The sequence below is a fragment of the Lonchura striata genome, chromosome 17 (genome assembly GCF_050655825.1).
Source record: "Lonchura striata isolate lonStrDom1 chromosome 17, ASM5065582v1, whole genome shotgun sequence".
Lineage (NCBI taxonomy): Eukaryota > Metazoa > Chordata > Aves > Passeriformes > Estrildidae > Lonchura > Lonchura striata.
Window position 1 is genome coordinate 12,780,892 of NC_140719.1, and position 13,943 is coordinate 12,794,834.

General features: G+C 39.1%; 1 protein-coding gene across 6 annotated transcripts in view; it reads right to left on the reverse strand.

Moving 5' to 3' along the window:
* TTLL11 (tubulin tyrosine ligase like 11) overlaps positions 1–13,943 on the reverse strand; it is a 46,239-nt gene that overhangs the window by 22,688 nt on the left and 9,608 nt on the right. For all 6 annotated transcript variants that reach the window (XR_014949225.1, XR_014949227.1, XR_014949224.1 and 3 more), the window contains exons 4-6: positions 9,949–10,524; positions 9,300–9,395; positions 8,663–8,781 (exon numbers count right to left, since the gene is read on the reverse strand). Coding sequence is in view for 1 of the 6 variants with exons in the window: in XM_077787924.2 (XP_077644050.2) it covers positions 8,663–8,781; positions 9,300–9,395; positions 9,949–10,524 (791 nt within the window). In the remaining 5 variants the exon portion in view is untranslated. The remainder of the gene's footprint in view (positions 1–8,662; positions 8,782–9,299; positions 9,396–9,948; positions 10,525–13,943) is intronic.

Below are 13,943 nucleotides of genomic sequence, written 5' to 3' on the forward strand. Positions count from 1 at the left end.
TTTTTGGAAGCCTTAAGCTGCTTGTGATTGATGTAATAAAACCAGGATCCTGCCAAACTGACACCTGAAGGATATCTGTAAGAGGGAAATGTTATTTTTCTCTTCAATGCCTCTGCTTAAGTCAAACCAAAATCCAAGCACTAAATATTGCTGTCCCTTAAAATCTTGCTTTGCACTCCCTCACCATTATTTGAGTATGAACAGGGCAATAAGCAAACAATTCTCAAATATGTTTATGATCTAATAATCACTCATTATGTGCAGTGCCTGAGACGTGTAACTTTCTGACAGCCTGAAGCTAATGAGAATAATAAACCTCCTGCAAAAAAAAAAATCTGTGAAATAGTCTCCATTTTTCCTTCACTTCTCTTTCCATGTCTATTTAAAACCAAATGTTAGCAAAAATAAATGCTTGCATTTATCACATAATTATAACAGGGAAAAAAAGCCTTTAAATATAAACACCTTGCCAGAAAAAGATAAAATTTTCAACTTTGTTCCAAGAAATCACAGTGCCGTCAAAGAAAAAAAAGATAGGTATTTCAGCAGTCATTTATATCCATGTTATGTTAAATTCTAATTCTCACAAGGCACCTGCACATAAGAACTTTGCCCTGGTGTTCAGGCTGTAATCCGTGTGTGCACATTCATTTATTCCATTTCACTGTTATCTGTTCCCAGTGTGTGATGGGCGTGATTTGTTTCTTTCTCAGCGAGGTGAGGCACCTCAGCCTGCCCTTGGCTGATCGATTGGTTCTAACATCTTCTAGGCTGCATGAAATCTGATTTTTTGAAATCAATTTGTTCATGGGTTGTGCCATTCCTGAGAGAACACAAAGTACACGCCACCACTCGGGAGTCACATGAGGAACTGGAGACCAGGACAAAGCATTCAAGGCTCTCCCAGATATTTTATGCAAAACTCTCACAGTTGGTTGTAGTTTTAGTTACACATAACACAGAGATTGTAAAGATGTCAAGGAGACAGCTAAGAAATAAGACATTTTTATACCATATACACATAGCCCTGCTGTACATACAGACATAAATACACACTGTGTAACTACAATTTCTGTTTGTAGTATATACCTGTACACTTATGCTCTGAAAACTATCTGGTGGGAAGCAATTCAGTATAAGAGAGATTACAGAAAATTAGAAGTTACTGGAGTTTACATTACAGAGCAACTGGGAAAACTGATTTAAAGGCAGGGTTGCTTCTGTGCATCACAAACACTCAAGAGGGTGAAAGAGAAAAAAATGTCAAATTAAATACACGTATATCTTTCATTTTAGACAAGGCAATTAAGCTAATATTCTGAAAATCAAATTTCATTCAAGAAGCATTTAACTGAAGATTAGTAATGGAAACTGTGGAATATACAAACACCAGGGAAAACTCTACAGTCGAGAGTGCAGCTGAATCACTGCTCCTGCAGTAAGATACCACCCAAAAACTAGAGTATTTTAGCAAGCTACAGGCTACCTAGAGGTGAAGATGATTTTGCTGATAGCAGAAACTGAGCTCAAATCATTAACATATTGAAGTGTCAGGAAAAAACACTTTGCACACAAGCCTAACTATTAATGCCCTTCCCTGTATGAAGACAAAAATTCAGTGAACCCTCCTGGACAGGGAAGGCACACACAGATGTTGCCTTTAGCTTTAAGAAAGGGGAAAAAAGGTGGTTTTAACTTCAAACTACAAGAGCTTTATTGTATTGAAAAATAAAGAGGAAATTACAGGGGATGGAACGAGATGATCTTAAAGGTCCCTTCCAGCAGAAGGCTGACTCCACCAAACACTTAAGTAAACACTTCAGTACTTGATGAATAAGGTCAGAATTGCTATTGTTTTACATCCTATCCAATGTAACTCGAGCACATTTCTGACCATATTTAAGCTGAATTTTCACTGGTTCCAGCTGAAGCTTCCCATCAGCAACGCCTGGATACAGCAAACATCTGCATGCAACACAGCTCCCAGGGATGCTTTGAAGTCCTGCTGACTTCATGGTTTAAAAAACAAAGCAAAGCAACACAAAGCAGCTTACTTCGTTAGAATTCAGCCAGAGCAGGAGCAGACAGCAGAGGAGCTCCAAGATCCACTGGAAGTTTGGGAAGGAGGCTCGGACAGCAGAGCTGAGCCAACAGCTGCTGCTCCCCTGCCCCAGCCAGAGCTGCTGGGACACTGCTGAGGACACAAACTGCACCTGAACCTGCCTGGAACCAGGCTCTCCTGCCAACAGGACTCACTGACGACCTCTGATCAAATTACTGAATCCAAACATGCATTTACACATGCTGCTTCCACGTTCATTTTGATGCCATGTGGATAGAGATGAAGCAGCCACCTCTTTATTCCTGACCTCCCTTCTTTTTGGGCAAACCTTGGAGATGACAGCAATTCCTATGGCTGCATTACAAAAACTCGAGGAAAGTGACATAGTTTACCTTTTCTCTGTATTCTATCACAAAGGCTTTATTTTTCGGTAAGAATAATTGTAGAACAGGAAAAAGCAAAAAAACCCTTCTTAATGATCAATTTAAAATGTAATATGGCGTGAATATCTAAGAGATGCAATTGCTAGAGCATGTTTTGATACATTCAAATGTTGGGAAAGTTCTGGTTTTATGGAGACACTTGTGACAGGTCACATTCTTTAGCTTATCTCCATTCCTTCCTCTACCGCTCATGAGAGAGAAAGAAGAAAGAAAAGAGATGTCAATAAAAACTAATTAGATTAGCTGCATCTCAAAACACAGTGATTCAAGTCTAATTGGCCAAAGCAGTCTCCATCCCCAGTTTGATAGCACAGACCCAGAGCTGGGCTCACCCCGGAGCTGGGGGCACTGCACACACCAATTACTGCTAAAGCACACCACGGGCTTGGGCCAATTAATTCCACAGTGCTGAAAATGAAACCTTTTCAAATCCTGCAACCATATCAGTTCTTGTCCATTAAAATTTCCAAATGAGCTGGGCCTGTCATCCACTCACTTGCTGAGTACATTGTAAGCATTTCCAGCTGTCCCTCAATACGGGGTCATTGCAAGAGACTCAGGATAAGACTGAATTCACTCTTTATGTGCAAGTTAAAGTACAGCCTGTCCAGGCAAGATGTGAGTGCTTGGAATACAGTGTGTGAGCAAACACAGACCTGCTTGCAAAACTGGACTGTGAGTAACAGCACTTTTTGCTGTGGTGAAGGCTAAAATAGGAATAATCATAAATCTGTATCTATGCAAGGGATGTAGTTTTAGCTATTTTTAAAGAAATATTATTACCCATTATAACCCATTTTTAGTCAATAAAACACTTCAGATTATATTCCAGATTATAGCCACTTAGAAATTAAAATATCTATCATCAGACTTAATTATCTTTTCTGTACTGGGACTTCTGCCACAGCACATTCAATTTTATTTGCCAAAGTTCTGCACTCAGTAGTGTATTTTTTGTTGTTGTAGTATAACATAAGTGACTCTTAAAACCGATGTGGAACTATTCTGTCAGTCAAGCACTACCAGATCCTTCCCTTTATGGAGGGACATCTCACACTGTAGTTCATATAATTTCCAATAGGGCCTGTCCTAATCAATAGGAGAAAGGTTAAATGCTCTTAAGGATGTAGCAGATAAATAATTGGAAAAGCAAGAACAGAGACCAAGGATCAAGATACCACAACATCTGCTTCAGAAAACTGAAGAGAGTCATTGAGGCAAGTTCCTCTTGAGCTGGATGAGAAATAGCAGTAGAAATAAATACTCTCTACTACAGAAAAACCAAGTTAACATTTCAGTAATCTGAACTGAAGGAACATTGACAAACATCACATTTAAAAGTCTCCCTCACATGTCTAACTCATCAAAAGCTGCCCGGGCTAATGTAACAGACACGAATTGATAGTGGAGCTGGCAGACTGCCTGATGAAGGACTGAACCAGAAAGCCCTGTAGGAAAGAGAAAGGGGCTAATTCAATGTGCTTCCAAAGGGCTTTGGCAGAATGAGCCTGAATATGAACGCTGGGTCATTTTGACTGATGGAGAAAAGAATTGTGTCAGCCTCCAAAATGAACCAGAGGAGAAAGATCAATCTCAAGAAAGCCACACATATGAGTTTATACAGTTCTCAGGCAGAAATAAGACTTGGAGTGAAGAGGTGGTGCTTGAGAGGCATTTGAATAGCTGCAAACCTGAGCAGACTTGCAGGCAAAGGGATGCAGGAATCAACCAAAAGCTCTGGCAGTCAGCCCATAAAGTCAATTAGCAAATGGAAACCCAAACACTGATATTTCCATAGCTGGGTTTATTACATGCTTATTTTGATAGGCGCTAAACTCACTCCATAGAATGCAAAAGGCACTGCCAACCCTGAGTAATGAATCCCTGAGGAACATAATACAGTTGCTCACAGCAGCGGAAACCAAGATACATTACAGGCAGCCTGAAGAACAGTCATTATTTTCTGATCAGTGATAGCTGCAGCACCAGCAGCCCCCATCCAGCCTCTCCACATGTCTGTGCACTGAGCTTCTGACCCTCTTCAACCACCCCTGTCACACAATCATAACCTTACAATGAGGACAGAGAGATAAACACAGTAATAAATGGCAAGAATGACTTTGTCACCAACAAAATCTAGGCTAATCATACTCTCGAGACACCTCTGCACAGTGTATTTTCATTTTTCCATTAAACATGACTCTAACATCAGAGGAGGTTATGAAACTGAAGAAAAATATCTGGAAAATAAATGGAATACATCTGAACAGGTGATTTCCTGACTTTCCTTAAGAAAGTAAAAAATTTCTCCTAAACATCAAGAAATTAAAGACAGCATTAGGATTTAGAAAACATCTTTGGAACATACAAAAGAATGACCAGAAATTAATTCATGTTTTCATTAAATACAGATCCTATTTTCCTCCTAGAAACTATTCACTTTTTCCTCTATCATGGAAAGGAATCATTTCAAGAGCCAAAGTTGTGTAATCAACACAGTGGAAAAAATGAACCACTTTTTGTGCAAGAAAAGAGGAATATCTTTTGTGCAGCAAGTTCTACAAGACCTTGTTTTGACTGAATTTCTTTCTAACACCAAAAGAACAAAATAAAAAAGTCAGTCTGACAGACATTAATATTTACAGGGTGCTCACAGAACAGAGTGACATTAGCCAATGTTTGCATGCTGATCTTGCAAAAATTTGAGAGCAACCACATTGGGGCTCTTCCTGCTCAGGAAATTTGTTAATCATATTTGGCATTTGCTAGAGCCACAGGACCCAGAGAAGAGAATTGTACCTGACATCTTTTAAAAAGAACAGAAAAAAAGAAGGAAAAAAAAAAAAAAAAAAAAAGAAGGGAAACAAAAAGAAGGGAAAAAAATCAGAACATTACAAATAAATTTCAAGGCTGGTTACAAATGGAAAAAAAGCACTGCAGTGGCATGTACACAGAATAGCACCCAAGAAAAGATAAACTAGCAATGAAACAGCAAGGGCATGATAGGTAATAAACCAAAAGCATTCCGTTTGGAGGGCACAAGGAATTGATTGTTTTTGTAACAGCCATAGATTAAATTACATTTCATTTCCAAAGTGTTTCAATTCTTTCTTCTGTCAATGGCTATTTCAGAGCTGAATGAAAGTCATTATATTACTTAGGGGGCTGCACCTTCATCATCTCTCCCAGGGAAAAAGCAGATTTTATTCCATGAGCAACTCATATTTCTAATGACATGCATGCCATAATGCCATGATTTCTTTATCAAAAGAATAAAATGGTTCTTTTCTGTCTTGAAATATATAAGAAACGAGGCATGGAAATGCAAGAGATCACACTAGGACACAGAGTAAAGAACAGCAACCAAAATACAAAAGAGTCCTTATTGCTGGATTAATTAGCATTAATAAACCAGGGCATAAATATTTTTGACAGGACAGGAAAGCAGGTCATTAGCATTTCTGGGATGATATAAATGTTCCTCCTACAACATGCTGAGCACTCCTGCTCCAAATGATCCTGCCAGCTTGCCTTTATACCTCCAAACATCTGATATCCAGTGGAGAAAACCCAGCATTTACATGAGACTGAGACTCCTTTTTGCTCCTCCAATCGAAGGCTATTTGAGGAAGAATAAATTGCTCATAATTAAACAAATGGTGAAACTAAAACCTTTTTACTACTATCAAGATTCCAAATTAGGCACAGAAAAATAGGAGTTTGCAAAGCCTTTTGAAATGGATTTTCTGTTGGAGGCACAACATACACAATGATTTGCATCAGTGATTATCTTAATTAAACTGCTGTTTACATAAGTAACGTTGATTTACTTTACATGTTGTTCAGTGTCATTAGACCATTCATTTAATTGTGCAAATTTCCTTTAGCTGAAGCCTTCTCCCACCTTCAGCAGGCTGTGAACAGCACCTCTGTTGTAAGGAGTGAATCCAGAGCAAGTTTAATAATCACTACACAAGCTCCAGACAAGTTTCAGTCACACAAATCACTGGGTTAGCTCCAGCATGTCAAAGGCCTGGATGTTTGCCATCATCTACTCAAGCCTTAAAATCCATGAGAACAGCACTGCCACACAGACAGAGCAAAGATCAGTACCTGGCAAGGTATTTTATAAAATGTTTTCACTTCCTTATGATGAGTGAAACTTCAGTTCCACATTAAGTGACTTAAAACTAGGAAAAGATCACTTCTGCTGTGGAAGAAAAGCCACCATGTATATTGAATTACATTGATTTGAAAATGTATCAGTGCAGATTTTCAAACACTAATTGCTGGCAGTGCCAAGATAGTTACTAGCAGTCCCTGCATGTAAAGGCTGGAGTTGTGTTGGAAAAATTAAGAGATATGTATGGAACGATAAACTGATCTTATTCAGCTTAACTTTTTTTTCAATATTATACATCACATGATAGGAAGGAGGAAACCAATATCAGAACACCATGAAGATGAGGGAAAATTAAGCTAAAAAAATTCTGAGCTATTAATCCTTCCTGATAATGAAGTACTTCAGGATGACTTCTAAAACTCACTTTCATTTAGATGCCTCATTTATTTTAATCTGGGAGATAATTAGAAGGAAATCAAATTTTCCACAGCAGAATATTTACCTGAGATGCAGCTCAGACTTCTCAGTATTTCCCCTGTGTGTTCAAACTCTATGTTATATATATTGCTAAAACCTTACTGAGATTAATGCCCATTACTTAATTAGCATCCAAATCTATGAGGCTTGCTGTCGGTTAGCTGTCAGAACAGCAATTCTTTCAGATTTTTTTTTCTATCAATAGGCCAAGTTTTGGTCAAGAAGTTCCACACAGTGTCCCCAGTTCAATAAAAGCACTTGGAGGCAGAAGGGGGAGATGTCAGGGGGAGGATGGGCAGCTACCACACCAGTTCCTGCACATCCCCACCAGCATGTCCCAGGGCACTGCCCTGGGCAGGCTGACTTATGGGGGAAAAACAAATATTCATCTCCAAGATGCTCTGCTAACCAGATTACCCTGGAAGAAAAGCTGCACCACTGATGAATTCCTGCTGTGAAGAGCCAGTGGTTTATCTCATCACCAACTAATCCTGTTAAAAATTATTTAGCACTCTAAATGTATCAGAGAAGAATCCTTAGCTGAATGAGCCTTCCCCTCACACTGGCATCCTCTAGCAATTTATTTGTAATTATCATTTGCTTTTTTTACATATTTAATATCAAGTTAATGAATGCCTGACATAACTTCAGCAGAAGAAACCACCATGACTAGTTACATAATTACAGGTTTAAAAAATGATCTTTCTCAGCTCCATGCACTGAAGTAATCTTTAAGAGTAGAGGTTAAGTACAGGCAACACAGAGTATAAATTGCTTTGCAAAACGTTCTGTACACTGACCACAGCAACTTCTGTGTGGCACTGCCTTTGAAGGAAGAGCTTGATCTCATAATAATATTGCAGTAATACAGAACTTGTTAGTATTATCAGTCATATCTTGTTCATGGGCCTCTGTCTACAAAAGGACAGCAAATTTGCACTTGAAATCATTATAGAATGTGAATAACATTTCAGGTCACCACTAAGTGCCAAGAGAAGAGCAAAGTGGATACTTTAGCATGGAGGCAGACCTATGAGCAAGAATTTCTAGGGAAAAAAATAAGAGGAAAAAATCACCCTTTCATGTCTTCAAGAACTGCTTAAAATGAAGTGTTTCATCAAAAAAAAAAGATATGATTTCTCTCAGCCTGATCCCACCACAGGCATTCCTGTTCAAGCTGCTGCAGGCAGTTCTTCTCACTTCTAGATAGATTTAACTCTGTTTATTATCACAGATTAAGTAAGCAATTTTTAAATACAATATTCATACTTTTCAGCTCCAATGGGGCAATTCATTCAGAGTAATTTGTGACTTTCAAGCAAATTAATGCACAAATTTATGTCTCATTACTGTTTCGAATTAAAAAAAGGCCTCAAGTAGAAGCATAAAGAAATAAATCTGAGTTGCTAAACTGTTTGCACCACTTAAGAGTAAGAGAGGGTAACTAGTATATCCTGATTTACTACCAGCTTATGGACCTTCTCAGTGAAAAAAATATCTTATTTTTCTATTTATTGCAAGGCATGATGCAAAACCAGGGAAAATCAACAGACTTACTGAGTATCTTTCTTCTTCTTTTTCTGAGGGTCCATCAGCCGCAGAGTGTCTCTGATGACAGCAACTTTCACTTTTTCATCAACAGGGCTTGGGACATTTTCAAACACTCCAGGAGAAAGCTTTACATCACAGAGGGATAAAGTTATTCACTACAGAACTAAGGGTGATTTATTCCACATTTGCTTGAACTTCATGTGGTTCATCTATATTTTAAATACACAATGATGGATTACAAAATATTTCTTCAAGGATGCACAAATATCTTCACATTTTCAGTTTGATGCTACAACAAATTCCTCTAGTAAACTGAAATATTAAAAAAAAGATTGTTGCCGATGTTGTCATTTATATTATGTATACAAAGATGAAAAAGATTATTAACAATCCCCTAAACACAATTAACGACTGCAGGAGATGATGAATAAATGCATTTATGACAGAGATGATGGAGAGCTTTCACAATTCCAATAAGTCATATTTCCTATGTATAAGATTAGCAATGATTTCAAAGCAGAAAATTACAGAGAACCTTGGAGGTTTCATATTAGCAGACAGCTTTCATCTTTCAAACAAGGAAAAAAGCCCAGAAAACCCAACCTAAGCAATTTCATTCCAATATCACATTAAGAACTCTTACCTCTTGCTCATGTTCTATTCTCATGCTGGGGTTTGCATTTACTTCCAGTAACATGGGCTTCAAGTCTTTCATCAGGAGAATGTCAAACCCTAAAATCTGTGCATAACAAGCAATATGTTACTTCAGTTCCACTCAGGGTGTTCTACAGAATGCAGTGTTTGTCCATATGGCAACACTGAGCAGAAATAAACATTTGAGGGGCAGAGAAGAAGGAGCTGAGAAACTCTCCACAGTGCTGAATAACTCCAGAAGCCACTTGTCTCCCATCCCAATGACTCCCTTCACACCACCCCCATCCCTAAACACTGCATCTGCCAACATGGAATCTTGGCACCCGTGACGAGGGGGTCTTCAAATTGCCAGGATCAAAACTGTGTTAGGAACCTGCAAAGCTTCACTTCTAACACGTAGAAGATGGAATCTGGAGTGAAAACTGTTACTAACAAACTACACCCATTGAAAATTCTTTGTATCTGCTTAGGGCTGGCAGTAACACAGGTCAGGAGACTGAGGTTTGACTTGGGTGAGGAGCTCTGAGCTCTCTGAGCAGCACCATAACTAGAGAAAACTTTCAGAAAAGGCATTAAACACACGGAAAATTAATCTATGCATAGAAGTAACTGCATTCCTGGCAGAAATTCCAGCTTACCTGGAAGCAAGTTGGCCCAGGCTTTCCTGCTGGTATGTCAGACTGATAGTAAACTTTCAGTTCTGGTGTCAGTGCAATAATTGTTTTAATCACCAATGAAATTATATCTGACCAGAGCTTTTTGATATCAGCTCCTCTGGAAGACAGTCTGCACAGAATGCTTGAAAAAGTCCTCTTGCTGCCAGTGTTTGCACTGTCAGAATGGATGAAATTCCCACTATGGATATTTAGTGAATAGTTAGTTAAGTGCATAAAAACCTGGTGCAAATTTTTGAGAGTAGGTTCTTGATAGGGCTCTGTACAAAACCTAGAAAGTCCATCTTTGGCTATATAAATCTCTAAGGGTTCTAAGGATTTCAGCAGGACATAGAGACGAATATCAAATTTCAGTTTGTCCACGAGCAGTGGTTTGCAGATGTACTCCTGCACCACAGCTGGCCGGCTCTGGATGCTCCCTGTCAGCCTGATGTCACTTGGGTCTTTGATGAGGTAGATTCCATCCCCCTGGCAGCCTCCATCAGGCTTTACAATAAAAGTGGGCTTCCAGGATGGATTGCTGTCTTTCATCATACGAACCTAGAAGGAAAAGCATTACTGTGAGAGGCACTAACTGGGGAAGGGAAGAAGGGCTGGTACTGTGAAAGGCAGTCAACAAAAATAAATAAAAATAGCATGAATACATCACCAGAGTAGTAAACACCATGCAAAAAAGGCAGAAGATGAACAGTCCTGACAGGCACAAGGAGAAACAAAAAAGCACAAAGTAGGGAATTACCAGGAGAGATAAAAGGTCATTTTATTTAACAAGCCACTGTATAAATAATTTCAGGAACTTCTTTTTACAATTTACAGAAGGAAATGAGGTAATCTCATGAGATATATTTTACTAGTCACTAATGTATATGAAACTGCAAAGTTAAACTTTCATGCTGCATTTTGAACAACTACTGACAAAGACAATCATTAACTTAAGGAAAGGTGCCTTATTTATTGAGGTATGAATGCAAATACTACCTGAAGAAGGAAAACTGAAGTAAAAATTTGTCACTAACAATACCTTTTTCCACCACTGAAAATATTTCACCATCAGATACCCAGTGTTAATAAAACTGGGGAATGCTGAACCATGTACAGGTATAACTAAGTCTGCTGAACATCAGAGCTTTCGTGTTACATGTGTATTTCCCACTACCTAAATACATTCTACCTTATTTATTACTTGTACACCAAAAGTCAGAACTGCACACATGGGGATGCCTCAATCAGAAATGAAATTGAGAAAGAAGGGGGAGCCCTAATAAAGAAAGCAGCTGAAGAAATGCAGGATACAGGCTAACAGGTTTATCAGCTACTCATGGAATCCAGGACAATAGAGCATTCAAAACCTCTTCCCTCCAAAACAGAGGGATGTCCCAGCACTGACCACTCCTTTCCTGCACTCCCACATTTTAGGGCCCCAGCCCTGCAGCTGCTCTCCCTCTCCCTGCAGCCAGGCACGTGCGGAGCCCAGTCAGAGATCTGGTTTTACCCTGTGGCTCACCAGCAACAACTGGACATTGACTTTTAGAAGCCTGAGGACAAAAGCTAACAAAGAAAGAACAAATCAGTTGCCACTATCAGCCCTGGAGAATGAAATAGGAAAAATGAGCCCACAGGAAAAGGCTGAGCATGGTCAGATCATTGTGAGAGCAGCAACCTGTGCTGTAACATCAAGCTGCTGACCCCCAGGAGAGGCCCAGCTCTGCCAGCAGTGACATTCCCAAGGCCTCAAGGACTTCTGGTTCCACCCCACCCAGTTATTTATTTCACTGAGACTCACACTGCTAAAAGCCTTCCTACCAGCTGCAGCAGACATTCAAGATCCATTACCCAGACAAGGATGTTTCTCACGGACAGGTGTCACACTGACTCAGTGAAAGATCCTTCTTCAAAATAGGTCACTGTGAGGGATAAAATGCCTCAGTGGAGGTCAGGCTTACATAAATGGCATGTGGATAAATAGGTCCAGGTAGATCAGCAGGCCTAGATGAGCAAAGAAGGAAAGCAGGATTTATGTCCTAGTCTTTTTACCACTATAGAATAATCTTCCCCTGATGTGACATTACCCTGCAGAGCAGAGGAGTTCTCTGGTTCACTGTTGTAAAAGCCAGCACCATGGAAAGACACCTGGTTAATCAGAAACCTCCATGACCAAACACACCCTGCTGTGACTCCTGTTGAGCGCACAAAGTGCCAAACATGCCCTCCTAGGGCAGAAAATACTGAAGAGCCTCTGTGACACCGGGAGGAAGAATCTGCCCCCAGTTCCACATCTGCTGTTCACCCCTCAGGCTACACCTGCTCTGCTCAGCAGCACCTTTCCAAAAGAGATGATGCTTTCCAGGGACTATTGCTGAAGATGAAAAAGAACCTGCCTTTCAAAATATTGCATTCTAACAATCACTGGTCTCTGAGATCTCTTGTCGCTTAAAATAGGAAGCAAATAATTTTCTCCATTTTTTAAATGGACTAAACGGCCTGGATACTATTCAGGCTTTCTAGTCCAGCAAAACCTACACATGGCAGACAAAGATAGGCTGGTAGGGAAAGGGGGAATAGTAATCCAGAGTCAGTCTCAGTCTGTTTTTCAGCAGATTTACTGTCTTGAAGAAAACAGATGGTTTCTGGATCTTAAAGGAAATTCCCAACAGTTGTCTTCAAATTCTCCACAATCCTCTCAACTATATTCTTTCAAATTCTCATTATGAAGGGGCTTGTCCAGACTTAGAAAATTCAGTCATGTAGGAAAATGAGTTTATATGAAATGAGATATTTCTGTGTCCTTTGCTTGACAGAAGGAAATTATCTTTTAAAAAACATGTTAACCATTTACAGTTAACAGAAAGAGAAGAGTTTGGTGAAAATCTGCAGGTTTGGCTTTCACAAGGAAAGACAAACTGAATGAATATAGTATTCTGGAAAAAATGCATATAATGGGCTATGAGATCTGACAGCACAAAGACTGGAATATTCATGACTATGCCTAAGAGGTATCCAAAAGCTGAAAACCTGATTAAACCACCAAAAATATGCTGTGCTGGAAATTAGACCATCCAAATTAGATTCTTATTAAAATTTAATCATACTGGCCTATTCATCATCCTCACAGACAACACAAAGAAGGAAGTATGAGAACAATCACAGTCCTGGTTTGAATCCCAAGCTAGTTGCTCTTCAGAAATTGGGATTTCATGTTAGAACTAAGTCCTTAGCACACACATTCCAACAGATTCTTCCCTGCTAGTGAAGGTACAATGACTGCAGCATGGGAGAGATTTGCTTATTTGTAATTAATCTTTAGTTACAGTGACATGTTAGTACAAAACATTTTAGAAAATAAGAAACTGGTGAATATTGAGAATAGCTAAATAGATATTTACTTAGTAAAATGAACTTTTAAGCCCTTGATGAAAACATCTATCACCATCTCATTTCAATACAAATGACACAAAGAGAACAACCTTTTTGTTGGTATTTCCAGTACCACAACTCCAGTGCAGTTTTCTCAATTACTGGCTTTCAAAACACTGAAGATTAATAACAGATTACCTGTAGATTAATAATAGATTACCTGCATCTAGGTATAGGGGAGAGCTGACAGCATTTGATTTCATTATTGATAGATTTGTATGAAGAAGTTCACTATCATGACTACAGAAGTGAGGCACAATAAGGATATTTGAGAGATAAATTGTTTTGAAATGTTGTAGTGCATCAGGAGAGTCAACAAGATTTAAATTCACAGGGAATTTCTTCTTTCAATAATCATTTCTGTTACAGGCAAATTCTCACAGGTGTTCATTTCTCATCCAGTCCTTTTCAACAAAATCCTACACTACAAACAGCACCAAACCATCTTCTCATGTCTAACCTACACCTGCACTGATGAAATTTGACTTTTGATAATGAACATATTCCAGAGTGTTCCAGCTCCTCCAGGGACATGTCTGACATGC